The following is a 27,087-nucleotide window of genomic DNA, read 5'->3' as shown; positions in this document are numbered from 1 at the left end:
CAAAAAGACAAAAATAAAAAGTAAAAAAAAAAAATAAAATAAAAATAAAGTATCAATCACTGCCTATCCTTCCTAGGGAAAGTATATGGGGGTAGTCCTTCCTCTTTTCTTGAACACTGTCCTTCAATAAATGCACCTCCAGCCACAATTGACTTCTGCATTGACCTTTCCAGGGCCTAGCCCTGTCACACTGACTGCAGTATTTCTACATAACTTAGCTATCTATAATGACTGGAAGTTCTCCTGGGCATGGTGAGGTAGCACACACTCTGGGAAACTGAAGCAGGAGGAGTTTTTGAGTTTGACTACAGCCTGGGCACCTTCCTGAGACGCTATCCAAAATAAAATTTAAAAGGACTGGGGATGTAGCTCAGTGGGAAGGCCTTGGGTTCAATCCCCACTACAGAGGTTAAAAAGAAGTTCAGAGTATTCACAAGGAAAAAGTTTTGTTTCTAATGTTAAAACTACTAACTACTTCAATAAAAGAAATTGGTTTGAATAAATCGGTGTTATTTTTTTTTTCTTCTTACTGCCGCACCCTCATCCCATGATATTTAAGAATTTATGCTAGGAGCTGGGCGTGGAGGCCTAAACCTGTAATCCCAGCACTCGGGAGGCTGAGGCAGGCGGATCGCAGTGAGTTCAAGGCCAGCCTGGGCTACATAGTGAGTTCAAAATGAGTCTGAACTACATAGCGAGGACCTGTCTCAAAAAGAAAAAAAGAAAAATAATTTACACCGGATCAAAACAATTGGACGGAAATACATATTTTAACAAGAGCAAGGAACACTTTGTCATTGCTGATGTCTGAACACATTGCCATGCACGCTGCAAAGTCAACCACCCCGCTAACATCTGCATACAAATGTGAGCCCATAAGCACCCTAAGGAAGCTAAAATTATAAACTGAATGTTAATATAAACAACATTCAGTTTCTTATTTTTAATATTTTTTTACTGGGGGCTAAAACCTTGCGCAAATTTTTAGGCTCAGGTTTCTCCCGGCACCCGTGGGCGGGGGGGGGGGGGCGGCACAAATCGGAAAGCTGTTTCCTTAGTAACGCTCCTAGCCCCGCCCCTCTGCGCCTTCTCATTCTCGCGAGAGGAGATGGCCCAGTTCTTCCGGTAACTGTGGACCCGCCAGCCCGAGACTCTGCCTTAGCGCTAGGCTTCGCGCATGTGCAGTAGACAGTGGCGGGAGCCTACCTCTTCCGGCCGAAGATCACGGTGGGTTTGGGGGGGACGTTTTTGTGCTTCCTGGGCACGAGTTCCACGCGGGCTTTGAGAGTTCCGCGCTTAGTGATCTGCTCGTGGTTCAGCCAAAGGAGAACGTGGCTCATGTGCCGTCACTTGTGGTGGAAAGCAGGGAGGGTGACAAAATTTGTCTCGAGGCGCCCAGGAGGGAAGCCCTCGGGACTTGGGCTGGGCGGCGGCCCGGGGACGCCCCTGCTCTGGGCCGCCGCTCCGGGTAGCCTGTTTCACATTGGTCTGTAACAGTTAGGTCTGGGGGCACAACAGAAAATACAGATCCCAATGTTCCGTCTCAGACGGAACGCGCTTTCCCCAGTGACTCCGGTTCCTTCACACCGTGGGTGCCCGCCTGTCTTTACCCGTCAACACACAAAGCGGAGCTGCCTGGCTGGGGCAGACGCAGTCATGGCTTCTGCGTGGGGATGTCCGAGAATGGCCTTTATGGTTTACAGGATGTAGTAAATACTTGTAAAATGATGGTTTTTTTGTGGGGGTTTTTTTTTGGTCTTATTGAGACAGGGTCTCGCTATGCAGTTCAGGCTGGCCTCGAGCTCACTGTGTAGCCCAGGCTGGTCTCAAACTCGCAGCGATCCTCCTGCCTCAGCCTCGCAAGTGCTGGGATTGCAGGTGTGTGCCACCACTCCCGGCAAAATGATATTTTTGAGTTTCATACGTTAACGCTCTTCCTGGGCCTTACGACATACTCCAAAGACAAAACGTGGAGAATCTGCAGATGAAAACCAGTCCTTCAATTACAAAATACGGCAATTTGATTTATTGTTAGTACTAAACTGCTTGAAATAACTGGCTGGATCTCTGAGAAGTATAACTTTGTGTCCTTTTCATATACTAATATGAAATGGGAGGGGAAAACTGATAAGACATTTTAAAGATACATGCAGTTTTTCTTTATAAAGAGAACCTTTTTTGGTTTCTTAAATGGAGTAGTTCCTTTTGATTAATCCTTGTGCTTTTTCTTTTGAATAGATGCAGGGCGAGGCGAGCCCTAGTAATTCCCTTATTGACAGAACCATCAAGATGAGAAAAGAAACTGAAGCGAGAAAAGTGGTTTTAGCCTGGGGCCTCCTAAATGTATCTATGGCTGGAATGATATATACTGAAATGTAAGTTGATCACTCAACAGGGTGAAAGTCTAAGCAGCCAGTGGCTGGCTTAGAACTTTGTGTGTTTTGATTTTTAGTTTTAATTTTTGGTTTTTTTTTTAAGTTAATTGAAAAGCCTTTCTTGTTTTTTTAGGACTGGAAAATTGATTAGTTCATATTATAATGTGACATACTGGCCCGTCTGGTATATTGGTAAGTAATCTACTAAAATTTAGATTTATTACCAATGAAAAATTTGCTGGCAGGTTTAATTCAGGTTGGTATTCATCCCTTCATTGAACAAATGCAGAGGACCTGCTATGTTCCCAGTCGGGGAGTTCAGCAGGAAGGGAACAAATGAAAACCCTCTTGTGGAAGAAACATTCTGGGAGAGCATTAAAAATACAATTACAGATAATCATGAGTTCTGTGAAGCCAGATAAAATGTGAGGATAAGCTGGGCGTGGTGGCGCATGCTTGTAATCTCAGCACTCAGGAAGCTAAGACAGGAGGATCTTTGCAAGTTCAAAACCAGCCTGGGCTTCAAAGTGAATTCAAGGCCAACCAGAACTGCATAGCGAGACCCTGTCTCAAAAAGACAAAAAAAAGTGGGGGTAATAAGATTTATATTTGTTACGCTCTTCAAGTGCTATCTCCATGTTTTCACCTTTCAAAATCAGCCCAGATTTCTACTTCATAGGTGCCTTCCTCCATTTCCTCATTCCTTCCACTTCTCTGTCTCCTCAACCATAATCCTTAGGTATGGAAAATTCTTTTCTTTTTGTCTTTTTTGAGACAGGGTCTCTCTATTGCAGTACAGGCTGGCCTTGAGCTCACTTTGTAGCCCAGGCTGGTCTCAAACTCACATCAATCCTCCTACTTCAGCCTCCCGAGTGCTGGGATTACAGGCGTGCGCCACAACGCCTGGCATTGGGTATGGAAAATTCTTAAGGATGTTAGATTTCATAATCTGTACACATGAATGCAGGATCTATTGTGGGAGCTAGTGTGGCAAGTGGGAGGGACTTGGAAAAACGCGGGATTTAGAATCTGCAGACTGAGTCAGAATCATGTTGCTCACTAGCTGTGTACCCATAAAAGTCATTTAAAGCCAGATGTGATGCACACCTATAAGCCTAGCACTCTGGGAGGCTGAGTCAGGTGGATTGCAAGTTCCAGCCTCACCTGGGCAACTTAGCAATTTAATGAGGCTCTTATTTTAAAGGGGGGTGGATTGGGAGCTCAGTGCCCCATCCCCAGTTCCAAAATAATGTCACTTGGCTTCTCCGTGACTGTTGATTCATTATTAAAATAAAGGTGAAAATAAGGTGGTAAGGGTTAGTGAGAGTTTGTAACTTACCAGTAAATGCCCTACAACTAATACGTATTTATTAAATGTTAGCTGTTAGGGGGAATAAGAAGGTAGTTTAAATTTTCTTAATTTGCTAAGTATGGAGGAGTTTTGTTTCTGCACCAATACATGCCCCACCACCACCTTTTTTAAAATAAATCGATATTCTCTTCCAGAGCTTGCTCTTGCATCCCTCTTCAGCCTTAATGCCTTGTTTGATTTTTGGAGATATTTCAAATACACTGTGGCACCCACAAGTCTCGTTGTCAGCCCTGGACAGCAGACACTTCTAGGGTTGAAAACAGCTGGTAAGTGTTTTATGTTCTGTTCTCTTGCGGAGCTAAGGAGGTTGGCAACAAACATTTTTAAATTTAATTTTCCCCTTTCATAGACTCAGAGCTGGAAGGGATTTCTTTTTTTTTTTGTCTTTTTGAGATAGGGTCTCACTATGCAGTTCAGGCTGGCCTTGAGCTCACTTTGTAGCCCAGGCTGGTCTCGAACTTGCAACGATCCTCCTGCCTCAGCCTCCCAAGTGCTGGGATTACAGGCGTGCACCACCACACCCAGCTGGAAGGGATTTCTAAGACTATCTAGTTGACATATATTGAACAGATTGACAGTAAATGTTCCTAAGACCAGTGGTTATCATTCTCATTGTATAAACTGAATGAAACCAACATTCAGCCACCTAACGGAAGTCTATTCCGTTGGTTCCTTAAAATTAAATGACTGTCTCTTGCTGGATTGAAGCCAGTTTTTTGTTTTGGACTCTGTGGAAATGGTAAATGACTAATTGTTGTCCTTTAGTAATATATTAATTTAAAAATCAAGTCCTTCTGTTACTTTGTTTTTTTCCTGAGGAAAAAAAACAGTAGCAGCTGAGTGTGGTGGCGCCTGCTCTCTGGTAGGTTGAGACAGGTGGATTGCAAGTTCAAGTCAGTGTGGGCAAGTCAGTGTCTGCAGACCCTGTCTCAGAAAGGGGCTGAGGGAGGATACAGCTGGTGCAGAGGTCCTAGCTTCAGTTTCCAGTACAAAAATAAAAAAAGACGGTTCCTTAACTCGGATTTCATGAAGATTTGTTTAAACATGTATGTGTGTGTAGATATTTATTTTCTTTTTTCTTTCCCTTCTAGTTGTACAGACTACTCCTCCACGTGAGCTAACAGCCACACAAATCCCTCCCTCTCCACCTTCCCCTTCAATTCAGGGGCAGAGTGTGTTGAGCTACAGCCCATCTCGCTCACCCAGTGCCAGTCCCAAGTTCACCACCAGCTGTATAGCTGGCTACAGCCCTCAACTGCAAAGCATGTCCTCAGGCAGCAGTAGTTCGTACAGCCCCGGAGTGACCTACTCACCAGTCGGTGGTTATAATAAGGTAACGACTCTTTTCTCTTAGCCAGTCACACTTTTTTAAAATTGAGAGGTACTCCATTGAAAAATCATCAAGTGAGTTGGAACTTTTTGTTTTATTGCTGTGTGGTGGCTCACGCCTATAATTGCAGCAGAAGGATTGCTGTGAGCTTGAGGCCAGCCTGAGCTACATAGTGAGAGACCCTGTCAAAAAGAAAAAAAAAATTCTCATTTTATTGATGAGAAAGCCATACTTTTTTACTTCAGTTTCCTTAACTCATATTTTTCCCTTTTTGCTACTCTATGTGAAACCTGTGTTTACGTTTAGAGAATTATAATCCTCTTTATCATGCTGGTTTTTATCCAGGGAAAGCCTGGATTGCCATATAGTTTGACACTGGACCATGGATACTTTCCATGGATGAGTGGAAGCCTTCATTTCAAATCCCATGGTAGTATGGGGTTTTGCTTTGGCTTTTACGCTTAAGAAAGCAGAGTTTATACATTTAAATTTCGACATGCTTTCATTGTTGTGTGTCTGTCCTTACCTTTCTTTTAAAATTTATTTATTGGTTTTTTTGAGACAGCATTTCACTATGTAGTTCAGGCTGGCCTTGAACTTAAGGTGATCCTCCTGCCTCAACCTCCCAAGTGCTGGGATTTAGACTATTTTTTAGAGCACTGGAGTGTTTTTGTTTTTGTTTTTGTTTTTGTTTTTGTTTTGGCTTTTTGAGACAAGGTGTCACTGTATATCCTAAGCTGGCCTAAAACTCATTATCCTCCTGCCTTGTCCTCCCAAATTCTGGGATTATAAGCACGTATTTACCACTGTGCTAAGCTAGTTCAGTTTTATGTTCTCAGCAACACTGAGAGGAAAATACAGAGATTTCCTGTAATCCCCTGATCCACACACGCATACATTGTCACCTCTATTATCAGTTTATCCCATTAGGGTGGCACTTTTATTGTAACTGATGAACCTATATTGACACATCATTATCCCCCAAAGTCCACAGTTCAGTAGAGTTCACTCTGGTGTATGTACTGTGAGCCTAAACAGATGTGTAACAACGTGTGTGCACCATTACAGCATTATACATGGAAAACGTTCCCTGTGCTTCCTTTTTTGTCCCACTTTCCCTCCAAGTTCCTTGTAGTCAACTGTTTTTTTAACTCCTCCATATTTTTATCTTATTCATAATGTCATACACTTGGAGCTATGTGTAGCATTTCGAATTGGCTTCTTCCTGGCTTGATAGCATGTTTCTTTTTAGCACTGAATAACACTCCATTGTCTAACTATAGCACAGTTTTGTTTTTTTTTAAATCCTGTTACCTTCGAAGGACATCTTGGTTTCAAGTTTTGGAAACTAGGAATAAAGCTATTATAAACATCCATGTGCAATTTTTTGTGTGGACATAAGTTTTCCGCACCCTTTGGGTAAATAACAAAGAGCACCTCTGCTAGAAGGAATGGTGAGAGGTTTCACTTTGTAAGGAACCGTGCAACTGTTGCAAAGTGCTGTGCCACTTGGCATTCCCGCCAGGAGCGAGTAAGAGTTCCCATCATTCTGCAACCCCGCCAGCATTTGGTGTTGTAGGTGTTCTTAGATTTTGACCGTTGTAGTAGGCATATAACTTTTTAAAATTCAAAAAGTCAGATACAAAATTCAATTAAAGAAAACTAAAATCAAGTCCTTTTATTTTGTGTAGTTGGCAAGCTTTAGCTCCTCTCCCCCTTCTCCGTACCCTGCCACGGTTGGCCCAGTGGAGAGCAGTGGATTGAGATCCCGCTACCGTTCTTCACCCAGCGTCTACAACTCACCTACTGATAAGGAGGACTACATGACGGACCTGCGCACTCTGGACACTTTTCTCAGAAGTGAAGAAGAGAAACAGCACAGAGTTAATCTGGGTACACATATCTTCTTTATCTTTAATACACCTCACATCATTCTTAAGCTGTCATTTTCATTATTTTGATTCTTGTGCGTAAATTTGTATGTCCCTTTTACCAATATATTTTAGGAGGCAAATACATTTTGTTTTTGTTTTTGGTACTGGGAATCAAACTCAGGACCTTGCACTTGCCAGGCTGGTGCTTGTGCCGCTGAGCTATATCCTCAGCCCTTCAAACACATTTTGTGTTACCTTGTAGGTAATACAAGTTCAGCAGTTACAATTAACTCTATCAAGTTGAAGAAGTCAAATATGGCTGAACTAACTGAAAAGTCCTGATCCTTTCATCTACAGTAAGATTAAAAGCCTTTTCCTGTAATGTAAGTTACAATTCCTCTTTAAAGTTGAGGTTGTAAAATGTGTTTGAAGTGGCGTGTAACAAAGCTTATTCAGGTGATAGCTGTCTTTTCGGGTGGTCTTTTGGGAGTCTGGTGTGTATGACAGGGTAAGGAGAAAAGCAGTATTTTCCCTGCTCTTCTTCAGGCGTTTTAATTTGTCTTAGTATTTTCTTAAAACCCGTAGTTTGCCATGGGAAACAGTGTTAGAAATTGTAATCTGTTTGGGGTGAATTTGATTATCACAAAGTCAATTATTTGAAGCCAAATTAGGTTATTGAACCAAGTAATGATTTTTTCCCTCAGGAAATGTCACAGAAAGCACTTTAGGTGCTAAAGCTAGGCCCTGCTGAGGAAACCAAGTTATTGGACCATGGCTCTTTGTGTTCATTGAACTCTCTAAAGATTTTTAATTCAGTTCTGCCTGAAAGTGCCGCAAATGTCAAAACAACAAATCAATAGTATCTTGTTATTTTATGCACATTTTTTCTTTTTTAAATTTTGAAATATTTCAAGTCTACTGCAAATTAAAATGTAACACAGGGGCTGGGGATTTAGCTCAGCGGCAAAAAGCGCCTGCCTGGCAAGCGCAAGGTCGTGAGTTCGGTTCCCGGTACCGGAGAAAAACCAAAAAAAAAAAAAAAAAAAAAATGTAACACAATATCTGTGATTTTCCAATATTTTCTGTCATAATTTTTTTTGTTTGGCCCATAGAAGCTGTTTAGATGTATTACTGTTGGGAAGTGTTATTGGTGTTGTTTAGTTTTCAAGGCTGAAGAGACCTAGTTAGCTTTATTTTCCCCAAAGTTAATTGTCCTGTGTTTAGAGATTCTGATGTGTATCTGAGTTTTTCTTCTCTTTCTTTCTGTCAAACATAGCGAATGTTGCTTGGTTGCTTGGCTGGCTGGCTGGCTGGTTGCCTGTTTGAAGACTTACTTTTAGGCTTGCTGTGTGGTCACTTTTTTGAAAGTAGTTTTTGGTATATTGGAAAGAACACACCTCCTAAGTTTTGGTCTCTCTGTTGTTTATTGAGTTAAGATTCTTTGATGACTAATAACTGACATTCTTAAATTCTTTTATCTTTCTAATTTTAGTCTGCTTGATCTACCATTTATTAAGAAAATTAATCAAAAGCTCCTGCTGATTCTTTTTTTTTGAGACAGGTTCTACCTAGTTCAGGCTGGCCTTGAACTCACTGTGTAGTCCAGACTGGCCTCAAACTCAGGAGCCTCCTGAGTGCTGAGATTGTAGATACGTTCCCCCACTCTTAACCTGATGGTCTTTCATTAAATATTTTCTCATAAGTCTATCAAATTGCTGAATACATGTAAGATTGTTAGATGCATATAAGTTCAGAATAGTTGTATCATTCTGGAAAATTATCTTTTATCTCTTTTTGCCTCACGTCTGTTTTGTCTGATATTAATGTAGCTATACTAACATCTTTTGGTTAGTGTGTCTGTGTCCATCCCTATATCTTTTTTTCTTCTTTGGTGGCACTGGATTTGGGGATCAAACCCAGATATTCTCTACCACTGAGCTAAATCCCCCACCTATTTTATTTTTTTATTTAGAGGCACGGTTTCACTGAATTGCCCAAATTGGGTTCATACTTGCAATCCTTCTGTCTCAGCCTCCCTAGTGCTGGGATTATAGGATGTGCCACCAACTCTGGCCCATCCCTATACTTTTAACCTTACTAAGCCCTTAGGTTTTAGGTAATTGTGTATATTATACAAATTAATTTGTAAGTAATAAGCATTTTGTGGGAATCTACTCTCAGACTGTATAAGTACATGTTTTGTTCCTCGTCAAATTTTTGACTCTAGTACTTCTAACATCCTTTTAAGATTATTTTGAAAAATGTAGCTGGGCATGTTGGTGCACACCTATAATCCCAGCACTTGGGAGGCTTAGGCAGGAGAATCACTGCAAGTTCGAGTGTAGTCTGAGCTACATAGTGAGTTCAAGACCACCCTGGACTATATAGCAAGACCCTGCCTCAAAAAAACCCAAAGAGAGAGACAGAGAGAGAAAATTAATTATTACTGTGTTGTGGTGGTATTTACATAAGATTTGCCCCTCTAACCTTTTTTAAGGGTATAACTCAGTGATAAATAAATACATTCACATCGTTATGTAACCACCTTTTATGCTTTTTTAAAGTGTAAAGAACTTAGAACTTGGTGTTCTAAAACAAACTTGTTCTTTCCCCCAGTCATGTGATTTATTTTGATGTTACATGCCTGAGATTTGGCTAGTAGCACCCCCTTTAAGCTGACTGCTATGTTATTTGTGACATGACCCTATCATTCCTTGAGCACAGTCACCCCCCCCACACACACACACACAGTTTGTAGCACCTCACAATATTCCAGGTTCCTGAGCATTCCCTGGCTGGCTGGAGTCATCTCTTTCTCCCAGGATCCCTGTTCCTTTTAGTGAGATGCTATTTAGAAATTAGAAATTAGTATCTTGCTGGGTGTGCTGGCACCTGCCTGTAATCCCAACACTTGGGAGGCTGAGGCAAGAGGATTGCCATAAGTTCAAGGCCAGCCTGGGCTACAAAGTGAGTTCAAGGCCAGTCTGAACTACATAGAGAGCCTTGTCTTTAAAAAAGAAAAAGAAAATTAACATCTGAGCTCTGAGTATGCTGTTGTTACTGGGTATTATGGCTTGTCCCCCGCAAAGCCTCATGTGATCATAGGTGAGACTTTTGCGTAGGTGGCTGGATCTAGAGTGTGTGATTGATTCATGGTACAGTGCCAGGACTAAGGGTGCTAGGATTAAGGGTGATTGATTACTAAATCAGTCCACTGATTGGTTTGGCACTACCCTAGTTCCAATAGCGTGGCTACGATATAAGGGACAAAAAGAGGCTTGTTTTGTTCCTTGCTTGCTTTGCTATCTTCTACCTGCCATGAATTATTTCTTCTCTGTGATGCCCCTCTATCATACCACCTGCCTTGGAGCCAGCTGACTATGGACTGAACCCTGTACAAACTGAGCTAAATAAATCTTACCTTTTTTTTTTTTTGTCTTTTTGAGCCAGGATCTCGCTATGCGGTTCAAGCTGGACTTGGGCTCCCTTTGTAACCCAGGCTGGTCTTGGACTTGCAGTGATCCTCCTGTCTCAGCCTCCCAAGTGCTGGGATTACAGGCATGTGCCACCACATCCAGCTAAACCTTTCCCTTTTAACTTGTGGGTCTTAGGTATTTTATCTGAGCAGCGTGAAAAAGTAACTAAGACCCTGAGGGAGCATTACTCCAGGTCCTCACAGCATACAGCTGGGATGTAGTCCCAATTCCAGTCTAGCTACACAAGGTTTATTCCAGCCTCCCCATCTCTATGTCTGTAACTCCTTCCTCCAGGAGTGAAGAACCAGGCACTCATATTCATTCATATGTACGTACACACATACACACACACACACACACACACACACACACACACACACGGAAGTGTTTTTGCTAAATCATTTGAAAATAAGCTTCAAGGACCAGGGATGTAGCTCAGCAGGTGCAAGGCCCTAAGTTCAATTCCCAAGAAGCAAAAGAAAAGAAAAAAGAAAAATACCAAAAAAAGATAAGAAAATACTAAAAGTAAAGACCAAAAAAGAAAAACTTCAAGCCTCCAGGTACTTCATTCCTCAGTATTTCACATGGGTCTCCTAAGAGCAACAACGTTCTCTTTGCAACTACAACGTGATTGGCACCCTTGAAGTACATTACTCATAGACACATTAATTGAATTGACCCAATAATGACTTCATAACTCTCTTCTTTTACTGATGCAGGCCTCTGTGAAGAAGCACATACTACATTTAGTTGTGTTTCTTTTGTCTTTAGAACATTTGTGTGTTGTTCTCTTTCTCTTACGACATTAACATTTTGAAGAAGTCAGCCTATTTTGCAAATGTGGATTTGTCTGATCATTTTCTTATATATTTAGGTTAAGTATTTTCTGGAAGGATATAACACAGGAGATGGCACATGTCTTCTAGTGTATCTTTTTTTTTTTTATTTGAGAAGAAGGACTTGTATTATAGCATAGCGGCTAGGATAGATGGGAAGGTGTAGATGTAGCGGGCAGCCGCTGCCCTGGTTAGCGTCGTATGCCCATTCTGATGGCCACAAATGTGCCAAAGGTGCCGCCACCGTGCATCATAATTTTCCCCCTGCCACCCATCAGCCCTCGACCCCACGGTCCGATCCTGAGGCAGGAAAAGGTGCCAAAGAGCACCCCAGCCACCATGCCCATGGCACAGCCCATAACAAGCCCATCTTCAGCAGTCTAAGCAGCTTGGCTGGGACTATCCGTAGGGGCCCACGGCCACCAGCATTCATTTGTGGCCTCCATAGTTCAGCTCTGTGTCTCACAGGAAAGGAGCCAGAGCTTTTAGTGTATCATGTGTCACATGCGTACTACTGTTTTGTCTCCTTAGTGATGACATAAAATTAGATGACTTGGGGGCCAGGCGTGATGGCACACACCTATAATTCCAGCACTCGGTTGACTGAGGCAGGAGGATTACCATGGGTTCGAGGCCAGCCTGAGCTACATAGTGAGTTCAAGGTCAGCCTAAACTGCATAGCGAGACCCTGTCTCAAAAAGACAAAAAAAAGAATTAGATCACTTGGTCAAGGTGATGTTGAGCCAATCCCTTCACAAAAGCTATTCTTGTTTTTTTTTTTTGTCTTTTTGAGACAGGGTCTCGCTACGCAGTCAGGCTGACGTTGAGCTCACTTTGTAGCCCAGGCTGGCCTCCAACTCACAATGATCCTCCTGTCTCAGCCTCCCAAGTGCTGGGTTATAGGCGAGCACCACCACACCTGGCCAAAAGCTCTTCTTTATGTCCCCTTTCCCAGTAGCCTTCTCACAGTGACGGTTGCATCCATCTGTGCGTGTCTCTGAGTGGGTGAATGCAGTGATAGTTGTCAGATGGATACTTTCCTGTCTTCTACATTAAATAGTTTGCTATTGTCTAAAGAATACCCGACTATTTTACCCCTCAGTTTTAGACACTTTGGGCCCATGAGCAGCTCTAGCCTTGTCCAAACTGTTGTTTAGCACACTGAATTCAGCCACTTTTTCTTCATTTTTCAGTGTTATTTGATTATTTTCAAATATTCCTAATTTTTGTATAGTATCTTGTTCATTTTCTTTTTTTTTTCTATGCTAGTCTTTTTTTTGAGACAGGGTTTCACTGTGCAGTTCAGGCTGGCCTTGAACTCACTTTGTAGCTCAGGCTGGCCTCAAACTCGTAGTGATCCTTCTGCCTCAGCCTCCAAGTGCTGGGATTATAGGCATGTGCCACCACGCCCGGCTATGTTAGTCATTTTATTTTTTATTTTTTATTTTTTTTGGTTTTTTTCCTGTACTGGAAATCGAACTCACGACCTTGTGCTTGCCAGGCAGGCGCTGTTATATTACTCATTTTAAATAGACTTTTTTTTTTTTTGGTCCTTTGTTTTGTTTTGTTTTGTTTTCCAGTACCAGGAATCGAACTTGCAACCTTGCGCTTGCCAGGTAGGCACTTTGCTGCTCAGCTAAATCCCCAGCCCCTGGTCCTTTTTTTTTTTTTTTTTTTTTTTTTTTGAGACAGGGTCTCACTGTGCAAATCAGGCTGGCCTTGAGCTCACTTTATACTCCAGGCTGGTCTAAAACTCGCAACAATCCTCCTGCCTCAGCCTCCCGAGTGCTTGGATTACAGGCGTGTGCCACCACGCCCGACTTAAATAGACTTTTTTTTAAAAAGTCTGCCCAACATTTCGGTTACCTAAAGTTCTTGGAGGTTAAATATTGACACGGTTGTCTTGTTGACCATCATGCTTGGAGGCTTGTGTCCTAGTGACTATGTGGTTTTTGTTTGTTTTGGAAACAAGGCTTTCATTTTCAGTCATTTTTGGTAGAGCCTTATCAGTGCTTTGTCTGTCTCTTACCACCTGTTTTATATTTGCCTCTGCCAGGTGCCAAAGAGTATTGTTAACCTTGAGCTAAGTTAAGTCACTTTGGAGAATCCCGGCCTCACAGACAGTGTAAATGGGTATTCTGAACGCATTGAAGCTGAATTTATACTTTGAAAATCTCAGAGGAGCTGGGTGTGGTGGCACATACCTGTAGTTCCAGCACTCGAGAGGCTGAGGCAGGAGAATCACCTTGAGTTTAGGGCCAGCCTGAGCTACGTAGTGAAACCCTGTCTCAAAAAAAAACTCAGGAGAGAGAAAATTTATAAAATAAAATCTCAGGGTTTTGTGTGGGGTTTTTTGTTTGTTTTGAGGGGTTTTTTGGACCCAGGAATTCAACTCAGGACCTTGTACTTGCCAGGCAGGTGCTGTACCACTGAGCTATATCCCCGGCCCTCGGGGGTGTTTTTAAAAATCTCAACAACTTAAGGTAAGCTTCTTTTCTCCCTTGGTACCAGTGACAGGTACTTTTTTTTTCGTCTACTGAGGATATGACCCTGTGCCTGATGCTGGGAATAGTACAGTTAGGATAAAGACCTCAGTCCAGCTCTATGTCTTTCTGGCCCAAATCCGTATCTCTTGCTCCCTCTTGAGCACTGTAAGCCAAGTTGGTAGATTTGTTAAGGCCGGCAGAGCTGTCTAGAGTAGCCACCCCATCCGTTCCCTAATTGATGTTCCCTTGATTTTTAGTTCCTGCTTCATTTTTAGCCACTGGCTCTTCGTACCTTGCTTTTTTACAAGGTCCCTCACTCATTCATTTAAGTAATGGGTTTGTTTAAAACACATTTTTAGATTGTTGCTAGATTTACAAATCTCTTTATGCGTTGGCTCTTAGGTCTTTGAGGATCTTCACCTGTACGTCTTGTGTTGTTTTGGAGATACTGTTAGTGCTGGTGATCATTACCGGAAGCCCCTATTTTGTCACTGTGTATTCTACCTAAAGTGTTCACTTCAGCTAACGTGCAACCAATGTTAAACTTCCTGCTTCTAATTTTTCTTAAGGTTTTTTTTTTTTTGTACCAGGAATCGAACTCAGACCTTGTACTTGCCAGGCAGGTGCTGTGCCACTGAGCTATATCCCCAGCTCTAAGTTCAAGTTTTTTTCACATAAAGATTAATTGCCTTTAACCTAATAATCAAAATAGGAAAACTGCTGTATTATGACCATGTTTCTTACCTTCCTATTTTATTGCCTATGTATTAAATCATTTGTGATGGTTTACAACCACTTTTCTTGCTCTTAATTAATTTCTAAAGTCAGTTTTATCAGAAGTCCTACTTGGAAATTTAGCTTCACATAATGTGGGAATTTCTTTATTGTAGATAACTATATTTTTATGCCCTCATGAAACACTTTATCCACCCGAGGACAAGACTGGGTGACTTCCAAAGTCTTGGTGAATTGTTCTCACATATCCCTTTCATGATTTCTCATCCTGTATGGCTACAGACATCACAAAAAAAACCAGTTTTATATAGTCACTTCTTCTAGGACTCTTACTAAGGTTAAAAACCAGAAAATGGGTTCTAAGTATGATTTTTTTTTAATGATTTTTTTAATATGTGGATATAAACCAACAATTGATATTCCTGGTGTCTGTGAAACCCTGGAAAAATAAGCCCAATTGTAATTGTCATTGAAAACTTGCTTATTTACTCAGGAACTGCCTGAGTAAATAGAAAAAATAATCTATGCCCTCAGGGAGCTCAGATTCACTTTAGGAAGATGACCAAAAGTGTACTCCTCACATGTGATAAGTACTCTGGCAGAGGCCTCTGTAGAAGGAAGTTGCTGCATGCTAATTTTTTACATTTCCTAAAAGTAAATGTGTAAATATGATCAAAGGGTAGTCTTTTTTGTTTGTTTTTGTTTTTACTGGGGATTAAACCCAGGACATTCTCACTGAGCTACATCCCCAGCCCTTTTTTCATTTTCATTTTGAGACAGGCTCTCACAGAGTTGCCAAGTTATTCAGGCTGGGCTTGAACTTGTCCTCCGGCCTTCTCCTCCCAGAGTGGTGGGATTACATCTATGCACCACCACACCTGGCTCACAGAGTCACTTAATCAATAAAGAAATACTATGGACTAGTAAATAAAACACAATTAGTGCAGGGACATAGCCTGTAGAATAATTTATTAATCAGAAGCTGTTGTTACTCCATTCAGAAGTCCTTTCTAAAAAGTCAAAGTTTCAGGGAATGAATGAAACGTGTGTGTGTGTGTGTGTGTGTGTGTGTGTGTGTGTGTGTTAGTCTCTGAACTGAACCCAGGGCCTCACGTGCTGAGCAAGTGCTCTACCGCTGAACCACATCCCCAGTCCTTTTTACTTTGCTCTTGCTGGAGCTGACCCCAAAATTGTGATCCTCCTGCTTGATCCTCAGGGAGCTGCAATGACAGGCATCACCATGCCCATCTGAAACAAGTTTGATCTTACAGCGGAAATAAACACACTTTCAACCACTTGCAATTCTTATGGTTCTTATGTTGGTACTGCTCAGAAAATACTCCCTTTAATTTTTAACACAAAGAACCCATGGTCTCTGAAGAAGACGATGTGATGGGGCGCAGGGGGTCTTCTGATTCCTTCACTGCTACTGCCTAGGAATCTGGACACCCAGTGTTCGTGGGTTAACACTAGATGCGAAAGTTACCGCAACTGACTGAACTCTTTTATCATATTAGGAAGTCCAGATTCTACCTCTCCTTCTAACAGCCCTACTTTCTGGAACTACAATCGTTCAATGGGAGATTACGCACAGACTTTAAAGAAGTTCCAGTATCAGCTTGCCTGTAGATCTCAGGCCCCTTCTGCTAACAAAGATGAAGCTGATCTCAGTTCTAAGCAAGCTGCAGAAGAGGTAAATGGGAAGTAAAAATGGGTTAATATTTTTCAATTGCTAGAAAGTCTTCTGGAAGAATTCTTCTGTAATCTCCACTTTTACTGGGTAGAAATCTAAACCTGGCGCTCACCCAATGTGGAAGCCTCCTGTCTCCTGTTTTCAGCGCTCGGCTACATTGTACACTTACTCTCTGTGCCACGTAGGCGACATTCATGTCCGGCCGAAAATACTTTTCTGCATTCATTACAGAAAGGCTCTTAGATATCTAATTGTACGTGGCATATACCAGGCTCTTGGTTTTTAAATGATTGGATTAGAACATTTGATAGTCTATAACTTTATTATTTTAATACCAAATGTGAGATTTTTGTTTTACACTTAAAAACAAGAAAAACATTCTTTAAACATACCAATAAGGAATTTTGTATTTGTGCATGAAGTGGATAATGAAGAAATTACTAAATATTAATTAAATGAATATTGATATTTCTCAAGATTATTTTCCAAGTTCATCAAATACTTTTGAGGGTGCATGAATGATGATTTCTGGCAAGATCTTTCTTCATTGATTATTAAACCTTTGTAATAGGTTTGGGCAAGAGTGACCATGAATAGACAACTTCTTGATCATATGGATTCATGGACAGCTAAGTTCAGAAATGTAAGTTCATGTGTCTGTCTGTCTGTCTGTCTATCCCTGGCTCCTCTAAGAACAAATTGTTAGTGATGTGGGGATTAAAATCAAGAATGTAACTAAAGTCACCCTCCCTCTGTCTGGTCCCCTGAAACTCCCTGCCCCCTCCTTTTGTGCTGCTTTCTTAGTGGCCAAAGGAAATACTCGCCCAAGTCCTCCTGCAGACCGCAGGTTCTCCCGGCCCTCCTCCCTGGGGACGGCAGCGCCTCCGTGGGAGTGCCTGGGAGCTCAGGAGTACAAGGGGACAGGAAGAGTCTGTCCCTCATGGAAAGGCACTAAGGACTGCAGCAGTGAAAGGAGGACCAGAGGAAAGCATAAGGGCTCCCTGAGAGGGCGACCCCACACAGGCGCACGGCCTCAGAACCCTCTCACTGGGAATAGTCGCTGCTCGCTCATTTGCCACCCTGGCGCTGGTTTCGGAGTCATGCTGGGACCGCGTGCTTCTCAAGCCCCAGCTGCCGGGAGACATGGCTGACCCACTGCAAGGCCGCTTTCTCCTTGGAGCCTGGCATAAGTCCTCAGTCCCCGCTCCCGTTCTCTTTGAGGCCTAACACAAGGCTGTGCTTTGCATGCCTCCTGAGGGGTCTCCTTGGCAGCAACCTCCACCCATTTCTACAGTGGGGCTCCTGCTTACACATGTTCCTGAAGCTGAGCTGCACAGCCGCATGGTGGCACATGGTCTTTTGGCTTAGTACCTTTCCAAAGAGACAGAGTAAGCCCAACAGCAGCCTGAGAGCCTCCCTTAGTGACCATCTTTTAACAATGTTTGAAGTTATTAAGGTCTTCCCCTTCCCAGTTTTTCATTTTTCTTTCCAAAAACCTTTTTTGTCATTGTCTGTTTTTTAAAATTTAATTTTACTTTATTTTATTTTATTTTTGTCTTTTCAAGACAGGGTCTTGCTATGCAGTTCAGGCTGGCCTTGAGCTCAATTTGTAGCCCAGGCTGGTCTCAAACTTGCAACGATCCTCCTGCCTCAGCCTCCCAAGTGCTGGGATTACAGGCGTGCGCAACCATGCCTGGCTAAAAAAAATTTTTATTTTAAAGAAAAAAAGAAGAAAAACACAAAAACAAAATTCTAAAACAGTATGATAGGAGGGTAACAACCGTTAATACATTGCATATTGTTATCTTTAAATTAGTTGCTCAGAGCACAAGATATCAGCATTTAATTGTCCAAACAATATTAGCACAAACCTATCTTTTCAATGAACTGAGTGAGAGAAATTAGTAGTATAACTATTTTAACTACCTTTTGTATGTGTGTATATGTATATATATTTTTTTCATTGTTTTGTGAGGGAAACAAAAGGATGATCTGTCCCCTCTGAAAACTAAACAGAAAAGTGATGGTAGTGTAGACACTCGAAGCTAGTGAAGTATATATATATTCTCAGTTTCTGTAGCAAAGAACCCTCTGTTTGACCCGGAAGTCAGCTCTTCCACTTTCTGAGGTGTGTTCCCAGCATCCTCTCCTATCTGTAGCACCTGTGTGCGCGGCTCTGTGGGCTGATTAGCTCCACTTACCTTGTGTAGAGGCTGCCACTTCTTCGCCCGTTGGCACTCATCATCCATTCCGAGTGTTCGAGAACGCTATTGAAATCACTTATGCTAATTTAAATAAGGTATCGTGAGGGAGGGTTAAAAAGTGGTAGAAACCTGGATAGCATTTTAACAATGAAATTTTCACTTGTGGCTCTAGCTACTCCAGAAGCTGAAGCAGGAGGATTCCTTGAGCCGAGGAGTTCAAGATCACCTCCCCCTCAAAAAATATAAATCAATAAAAGGTTAAAAAAAACTACCACTGTTGCTTAAAATTATAATAGACCAAAAAGTAAACCGAAATAGAGAAAAATTATAATAGGCCAGGCACATTGGCACATGGCTGAAAATCCACCTGCTCAGGAGGCTGAGGGAGGAGGATCAAAAGTGTGAGGCCAGCCTGGGCTACTTAGGGTAGGAGTACAGCTGCCATGGTAGAGCACTTGCCTGACATGTGCAGGCCCGTGTTCAGTCCCTAGTACTGCAGAACTACTCAGTTAGGATTTCAGGGAGTGAGGCCTGCATCTGTTTCCCGAACAGCTCAGATGATTGTGTGGCCACCACACTGTAGCTAGCAAGCAGGTTGCACGTGATGGATGTTAGAAGAATGGTGAGCTGATGACCTGGAACTCTACTTGCTGCTGTATTCTCTGTTATATACTGGTCTAAAAATGGTAGTATATTAAAAAATACAAAGTTTTGTCAAGAATATTAGCTACTTAAACACAGTTTCTCATCTGAATTTCTTAGGCTGTTATGTTCTGAAGTTGAGCATTTGGATTTTTTAAAAGCAGCGTGCATAGATCATACGTTTCCCAACACCCAGTAATCAACCACATTAATATTTCGGCATCAGGGTATCTGGATAGTTAAATGGGGTAAAATCTATAAACAGCTTCATGTGAATTTGGTTTGAGTCTTTCACTATATTGAATTCTGCTTGGTATGTGCATTACAAAGAAACTTGCAATTTTCAGAGGTTTTGCATGGAAACTTGTTTATAAGGAATTGTGGGCTTCATCGGAAACATTTTTTCATTATTTCATTTTTATGATTAAACAGCAGCATGAAAATAAAAGCGTTGGTTGAAGTTGCTACATAAACACATAAAACAGTAATATATAAACATACTGAACAGACTTTATTTGGGTGGCCTTTTTCACATCCAAGGTTAGTCTGATACTGTAGTCTGATACTGAACATGGCATTTGAAATTTCTAGTCTGCTGCCTGCCCTTCTCCCCCTAGTACTGGCACTTGAACCCAGGGTCTTTGCTTTGAGTAACATCTCCAGCCCTTTTTTGTTGTTGTTATTGTTGTTTATTTTACGACAGGATCTTGCTAAAATATGCTGGCTGGGCTTCAACTTGTGATCCTCCTGCCTCAGCCTCCTAGACTGCTTGTATTAACATCATGTGCCACTACGCCTGACTCCCAGTCTTAAAGTAATACTGCATTGTAATATTCACAGACTGGTTCCATTATCTTCTTTTCCACATGTTTAGGCAACTGGGGAGCCTATTGTGAGTTAATCAGTTGTGTTAGGTTGAAAACCTGTCGTATTGATTATAAACCAGTATAAACTCTACACCAGTGTGTAATGATAGCACTCCAGAATTGTAAACTGAAGCTTATCCTTTTTTTTTCTTGGTACCAGGAATCGAGCTCAGGACCTCGTGCATGCCAGTTAGGTGCTGCACCACTGAGCTATATCCCCAGCCCTGGAGCTTATTCTCTCTCTTTTTTTTTTCTTTGTCTTTTTGAGGCAGGGACTCACTATGCAGTTCAGGCTGGTCTTGAACTCACTTTGTGGTCCAGCCTGACCACAAACTCACAACAGTCCTCCTGTCTCAGCCTCCCGAGTGCTGGGATTACAGGCATGCGCCAGCACGCCCAGCTCTGCAAAGCTTATTCTTTTTGCTAAAAAGAATAATCACTGAAGGAAATTTTTTTAATTTAACATACAGAAAGTTATTTTCTTTAGAAGAAAGGACACGTATGAGTTGAGAATATAATTTATTTAATGCCTCCAGTCAGGTGAGGTGGCACATACCTGTAATCCCAGCACTCTGGGAGGCAGAGGCAGGAGGATCACAAGGTAGACCCTTGCTAAGGCACCTTAGTGACTTAGAGCCTGTGTGACAAAAAGGGAGTGGGCCAGGGGATGTACCTCAGTGTGGAGGCCCTGGGTTCAACCCCCAGTACCCAAAACAAAACCAAGTTGAACTATCACTCCAGTAGCACTTTTCCTTCACTGGAGCCTTCAGATAGCTGCTCCTTCCATTCTCTTCACTCTGCTTGACAGCTTGTTAATATTCAGATACAAGACAAAAACATTGTTAGAGTCGCTTCTAGAAATGGAAATAGTAATTTGAGAAATACTTTGGAATTGTGTATACAAAATCTATACCTCTTTTCTTCCTAGTGGATCAATGAGACAATATTAGTGCCGCTTGTACAGGAGACTGAGTCTGTCAGCACCCAGATGAGACGAATGGGTTGTCCAGAGCTGCAGATAGGAGGTATGTGAGCTGGAGCCTGGTGTTTGGTTTACTTTTATAAAATCAGCCAAATGTCATATCTTTTTGTAACCGTCTATTTAACTTCTTTTGTTATCTTCAGATGTGGAGGGGGTCTAAATGTTTATAATACAGTTCTTTCAATGTAACAGCTTTATTGAGATATAATTTACTATTTCATATGCTCCTACAAAGTACGCAGTTCAAAGATTTGGGTTGTGCAGCCATCATAATTTGAGAGCGCTTTATCACTCCGAAGAGCTCCACGCCCTGTAGCATGCCCACACCCTCCTGTACTTTCCCTGCAGCCCTGTGCATATACCAGTGTATTTGCTGTTTCTGTACATGAGCCTGTTTCAGGTATTTTGTATAAGTGGTATTCAACAGGCAGTCCTTCATAACTGGCTTCTTTTACTTAACATAATTTTTTTTTTTTCCGGTACCGGGGATCGAACTTATGACCTTGCGCTTGCCAGGCAGGCACTTATGCCACTGAGCTATATCCCCAGCCCCAACATAATATTTTTGAGGTTCATCTATGTGGTAGCATTTAGCAGTATTTCATTTCTTTTTTTGTTTTGTTTTTTTAGAAAAAGGGTATTGCTGTGTAGCCTAGGCTGGCCTCCAACTCACAGCAGTTCTCCTGCCTCAACCTCCTGCCTGTTGGGATTGTGGGCAGGCACCACCATGCCCAGCTACTCATTTCTTTTTATGGCCAAATTTTCAAAATGCTTCTTTCACAGTTTGATACCCATTCGTGGGTTAACTACCATATGGCTTATTTGCATGTTTTGGCTACGATGCATAAAGCTGGCGTGAACAATCACATGCAAGTGTGTATGCAGACTAACATCTCAGTCTCTCTTGGCTGTATGACTAGGGGTGGAATTGCCCGGTTGTGTGGTGACTCTGTAACCTCTTGAGGCACAGCCAGGCTGCTCTAAAGCCGCAGTAGCACTTTATATCCCACGGGCAGGACGTGAGGGTCCTAGGTTCTCCACAGCTCCCCAGCATGGATGACTGTGCATCTTGTGCAGTCATCTCAGTTGGCGTGAATAGCGTCCCACTGTAGTTTTAGTCTGCATTTACCTACCTGTTAGTGACACTGAACATTTGCATGTGTTTATTATCATTTCCAGATCCTTTACTCATTTTTAAATTGTGTTATCTTCTAATTTTTCAGTTGTATGCATTCTTTTAGACACAAGACCTTTTTCAGCTATTAATTGCATTGTATAAAGTATGTGCGAAGCCGGGTGTGGTGGCACACACCTGTACTCCCAGCATTTGGGAGGCTGAGGCAGGAGTATCACTGGTCAGTTCATGACTACTCTGAGCTACATAGTGAGTTCTAGACCAGCCTGAAGCACATAGCATGACCCTGCCTCAAAAAAAAACCAAGCATGTGTAAAATAGTAATTTAAAATCACCTATTTTTAATTCATATCTGCTAAAAATAAAACTCAGATACTATATAATACAATTTGCCTAAAACATCTGTATTAGTTTACTGTTAAGTAATTAGATTTTTAAAAACATAAGGAATATTTTAGTCACTAGCTCCTTCTAGAGAATACATTTTTCTTTGAAATACAAGTGCTTTGGATTATAAATTAGCACTTTTCCAAATACTTTAGATATCTTTTAATAAATCTTTATTCTTTGGATTAAGAACAGACGTGCTAGCCGGGCATGGTGGCGCACGCCTGTAATCCCAGCACTGAGGAGGCTGAGGCAGGAGGATCCTTGCAAGTTTGAGGCCAGCCTGGGCTACAGAGTGAGCTCAAGGTCAGCCTGAACTGTGTAGTGAGACCCTGTCTCAAAAAGACATAAAAATAAAGAATAGACATGCCTATTCATAGAGTATGTTTATTGACTATCCAGGTGTTTTCTCATAATACCACAGATGCACACATGAAGCTTGAAAGCTTGCTGTGACTGCCCCATTTTCTGGCTGAGGCTGCTATTGCCCAGCACACAGAGCCAGAGTGGGCATTTTCTTGGTCTTGGTAATGTTACTTGAAACTCTGCTTGCCCTTTTGGAGCTTTCCTTCTGAGCTCTAAAAATATACATCACAACATTTTACTACTGTGTGGTGCTTTCTAATGAATAACATTGCTTTATTGCTATAAAAGTAGTATGTGTTCATTGTAGAAAATTTGGGAAGAACAGAAATGCACAAAGAATGTTGCTCAGCCACAGATGGTGGTAGATCCCAGCACTCTGGGAGGCTGAGGCAGGAAGACTCCAAGTTCAGGCCCAGCCTGGGCAGCTGCCTATCTCAAAATAAAAAGGGCTGAGGATATATCTCAGTATGAAGGCCCTGAACTCAACCCCTGGTACTGCCCAAAATTACAAAATAAAGAACATCACTGCTTCGAGAGATAAGCACTGTCAATTTTAATCACACCAGTTATGTTTGGAGAAAAAGAGATGTAGAGGCATAAAACATGTATATATTTTTAATTAGATTGAAATATTGTTTTGTCTCCTTCATCTCCCCCCCCCACACACACACTCACATGTGTACTCTCTTTTTCCATTTTGCTAATATTCTCCAGCACCATGTTTATGGTTAGACTGTAGCTCTATTTTGTACTGTTTATCTTACATTGTAAGTAGCAGATCTCTGTTAGCTAAAATTTAGGGGCTTTGTACTATTACTAATAGTGCTGTAGTGTGTATCTTTTCACCTAAGTCTCTGTGTGCATTGTACATTTCCTTAGGATAATTTCTTAGAGGTACAGCTGCTAGTTCAACAGGCATGAGTGTCTTAAGGTTTTATTTTTGGTTTTGGTTTTGGTTTTGGGTTTTTTTTCGGTACCAGGAATCGAACTCACGACCTTGCGTTTGCCAGGCAGGCGCTGTGCTGCTGAGCTAAATCCCCAGCCCCTGTCTAGTGTAAGTTCCCTACAGACAGCTTATATTCTAGCTTTATGTGGCATATACAAGAATGCCTTTGCCCGGGATTGGGTGTTACAATAAGGTTAAACATTTTCAAATATTTTGTTTTTTATTTCTTGCTTTTTAATTTCCTTGCATAGTACTGTTTCAAGATTTAAAAGAAAACACTACTATAAGTGTTTGGCATAATGGGAATCTTCTAATTCAGTGTAGTATTTTGAAAGCTATAGTGTATCTTTTTATACATGTAATCTCTTCTGTATATTAGTTGTTTATAGATTTGCCAAAATGGGCTTGTCTGCTTCTTTAGAAGTGAGTGCAAGTGTGTGTTTATAAATCCAGCCAGCTTACCCCAAATGATAACTTGTACGTACAGTAGACAATGCAAATTAAGATAAACTGTTACTGTTTTCCTTTATTCAACATCTACTGAGTACTGTGTACTCAGTACTTTTCTAAGCATCGGGGATACAGCAGTGAGGAAAACTGCCCCCACCCCTGCCCCCATTTCTGGTTTCCTTGTGGTAGATGAGACAGAAAATAAGGGTTAGTGCTGAGGAGGAAGAGCAACACAGAAGCGGGTGTTACTAGTGTTTCTGGAGGAGGGTTGAAATCAGTGTGTCAGGGAAGATCACTGGCTCATGTAAGGACTGGAGGCAGGGAGGAGCCAGCTGTTTGAACACAAGCATGTTAAACTCTTTCCGAGACCCTTCTGTGGAGTAATCTGTGTTCTGTTTCGTTTTGAACAGAGGCTAGTATTACCAGCTTGAAACAGGCCGCCCTGGTCAAAGCCCCTCTCATTCCGACTCTGAATGCAATTGTGCAGTATCTAGACCTCACACCAAATCAGGAGTACTTGTTTGAAAGGATCAAAGGTAACTTGATTTGAAGGGGAAAATGTGAGAGCTTTTTCATGACATTTGGATTTTATAAATGAAAGCTAATGAGAAAAAGAAACAAAAACCTTTTTTGAAAACTTCCAAGGTATAACTATGGGCCATACATAGTGGCACATTGCTTTAATCCCAGCACTCTCAGAGGCTGAGGCAGGAGGATATCCATGAGTTCAAGGCCACCCTGGGCTACATAAGCGAGTTCAAGGCCAGTCTGTATTACCTAGTGAGATCCTGACTCAAAACAAACAAATAAAAAACTACCATATAGCTTCACTTGTTCCCCCACCTGCACCCTAAGTACTGGGTATTGAATCCAGTGAATGCTAAGCTACATACATCACCAACCCATTTATTTATTTATTTATTTAGTTAGTTAGTTAGTTAGTTAGTTATTTAGTTATTTAGAGTCAGGGTCTTGCCAAATTGCCCAAGCTGATTTTGAAACTTATGGGCCTCCTGCCTCAGCCTCTTCAAGTAGCTAGGATTACAGGTATACACCACCATGCTGCACTTAGACCTAATATTTTAAATGCTTTGTTTCATGAAATATCCAGTGTTCTCATAAAATATTACTGCTGCTTTTGGTATTGTTTAAATTGGGATTTAAATAAGGTGATGTATTTAAGTTTAAGGATGGGTTTCCTAGACACTCCACCACTACCTTTGCAGTGTACTTGTCAGAGAAATTGCATTGTTTGTCCTGTAGTTTCCCATTATCTGGGTTGTGCTGAATATATCCACTGTCTAGTATTTCACACGGTTCTGACTTGTGTATTTCCTGTAAGTTTAGGTTCAGATATTTTGGCAGGATTGCCTGATAGACAGCAAGGCTTTATTCATCCAAAAAAAGTGTTTATACACACACAATTTTTTAAATATAGGAATTATCATATATCAGATATATAAGAAAATATTAATGATGCCGGGTGTGGTGGTGCACGCCTGTAATCCTGGCACTTGGGAGGCTGAGGCAGGAGGATTGTCGCAAGTTCAAGACCAGCCTGAGCTACAAGGGAGCTCAAGGCCAGCCTGAACTGCAGAGTGAGACTCCTGCCTCAAAAAGACCAAAAAAAAAAAAAGTATTAAAAGAACACAGTGAATACCATATCACCTAGATTGAATAGTTAGAAATGTTAAAAAAAAAAAAATGTTACACCACATTTGATTCTGTCCCTGTATGTCCCGTGCCTCTGTTTGAAAGTACTTTGGAAACATCATTACTTTGCAGTGTACATTTTGTCTGAAAGTGAAGAACATGCTTTTATCTTACTGTAATGCAGTCATCATCCCTTAAAACTTAGGAGTTGTGTAGTAGTATTGAACGGATGATCCCTACTCAGGTTTCCCAGTCCAGAGACTTTCTGAAATCCATGATGATAGCTTAGTCCACATTTCGGGTTTATCTGACTCTTTCTTTATAGCGATGTACTTTCCTTTACTGGTATTCCTTGTCCTTTTCTTCTTTTACAGATCTTTAGCTTTTTAAAATTTTACTTTTGTTGCACAGAACTTTCTCAGGGAGGCTGCATGAGCTCATTTCGATGGAACAGGGGCGGAGACTTCAAAGGACGGAAGTGGGACACTGACCTGCCCACTGACTCTGCGGTGAGTCCCTCCATGTATGTTTCTTTTTTCAGGTTAATATTGTTGCTATTCGAGTTATGTGTTTTAATTTTTCCACTATAAAAGTGTGAAAAATAATTTCAAAACAAGATACAAATAATGAGTTATGGTAGTACAACAGCAGCATCTTAGCCCAACCGCTGTTAATATTTGTGGTTTTTTCCCTTTGCATAGACGGAACTACTTTTTAATGCTTTTATCATCATTGCAGTCCTATCTATAAAATTATGTTATTCGGCCCCTTGTTTTCAGTTCGGTGATACCTTGCTGTTTTTTTTAATTACATACTGTCACATAACTGTTCTCCTCTATTAGACTTAAAGATTGGAAACTTGCAGTAGAAAAGGGATTTTTGTTTCTCTCTTCTGAATAATATGGCAAGGAATATCACAATGTGTATTTCTTTCTTATTTGGAATTACCCCTTTACAAAAGATTTCTAGTGTCAGATTTGCCATCAAAGAATGTAAAAGTTTTTGTGCATTTAAGAGTTTTTCAAAATTGTGTTCCTTATTTTTTATAGTGTTTTTACTTTGTTGTTGAGTATAACTGATAAAATCATATATACCCTTGGTATACAACATCACATTTTGACATACATATGTGTTGTGAAATGATTACTACAATCAAGCTAATTACCTAATCACCTCACATACTTAAAGCAATTTTAATTTCCTCCACATAGAAACATTTTATAACAGTACAACTCAAAAAAAACCTCTTAAACAATAATAAAGAATATATACTCAGCAT

At 41.2% G+C, this 27,087-nt stretch overlaps 1 protein-coding gene and 1 pseudogene across 10 annotated transcripts in view; one reads left to right on the top strand and one right to left on the bottom strand.

Annotated features, from left to right (window-relative positions):
* Positions 1-1,121: 1,121 nt before the first annotated feature.
* Positions 1,122-27,087, top strand: part of Tmem209 (transmembrane protein 209) — a 37,259-nt gene continuing 11,293 nt past the window's right edge. For 8 of the 10 annotated variants that reach the window (XR_001230877.1, XM_005402425.2, XM_005402423.2 and 5 more), the window contains exons 1-11: positions 1,122-1,227; positions 2,239-2,375; positions 2,509-2,567; positions 3,882-4,013; positions 4,839-5,080; positions 6,769-6,970; positions 16,002-16,177; positions 16,749-16,820; positions 20,818-20,914; positions 24,566-24,691; positions 26,220-26,317. Coding sequence is in view for 9 of the 10 variants with exons in the window: in XM_005402425.2 (XP_005402482.1) it covers positions 2,239-2,375; positions 2,509-2,567; positions 3,882-4,013; positions 4,839-5,080; positions 6,769-6,970; positions 16,002-16,177; positions 16,749-16,820; positions 20,818-20,914; positions 24,566-24,691; positions 26,220-26,317 (1,341 nt within the window). In the remaining variant the exon portion in view is untranslated. Of the gene's footprint in view, positions 1,228-1,845; positions 1,879-1,923; positions 2,031-2,238; positions 2,376-2,508; positions 2,568-3,881; positions 4,014-4,838; positions 5,081-6,768; positions 6,971-16,001; positions 16,178-16,748; positions 16,821-20,817; positions 20,915-24,565; positions 24,692-26,219; positions 26,318-27,087 lie in introns of those variants that run through there. The other 2 variants (XM_013503264.1, XM_013503265.1) reach the window with 2 other exon arrangements.
* LOC102012961 lies at positions 10,923-11,692 on the bottom strand (annotated as a pseudogene).

This window comes from Chinchilla lanigera, unplaced genomic scaffold (assembly GCF_000276665.1).
Source record: "Chinchilla lanigera isolate Chin_1 unplaced genomic scaffold, ChiLan1.0 scaffold00078, whole genome shotgun sequence".
Taxonomy (NCBI): domain Eukaryota; kingdom Metazoa; phylum Chordata; class Mammalia; order Rodentia; family Chinchillidae; genus Chinchilla; species Chinchilla lanigera.
This window is presented reverse-complemented; position numbering and strand designations above follow the sequence as displayed.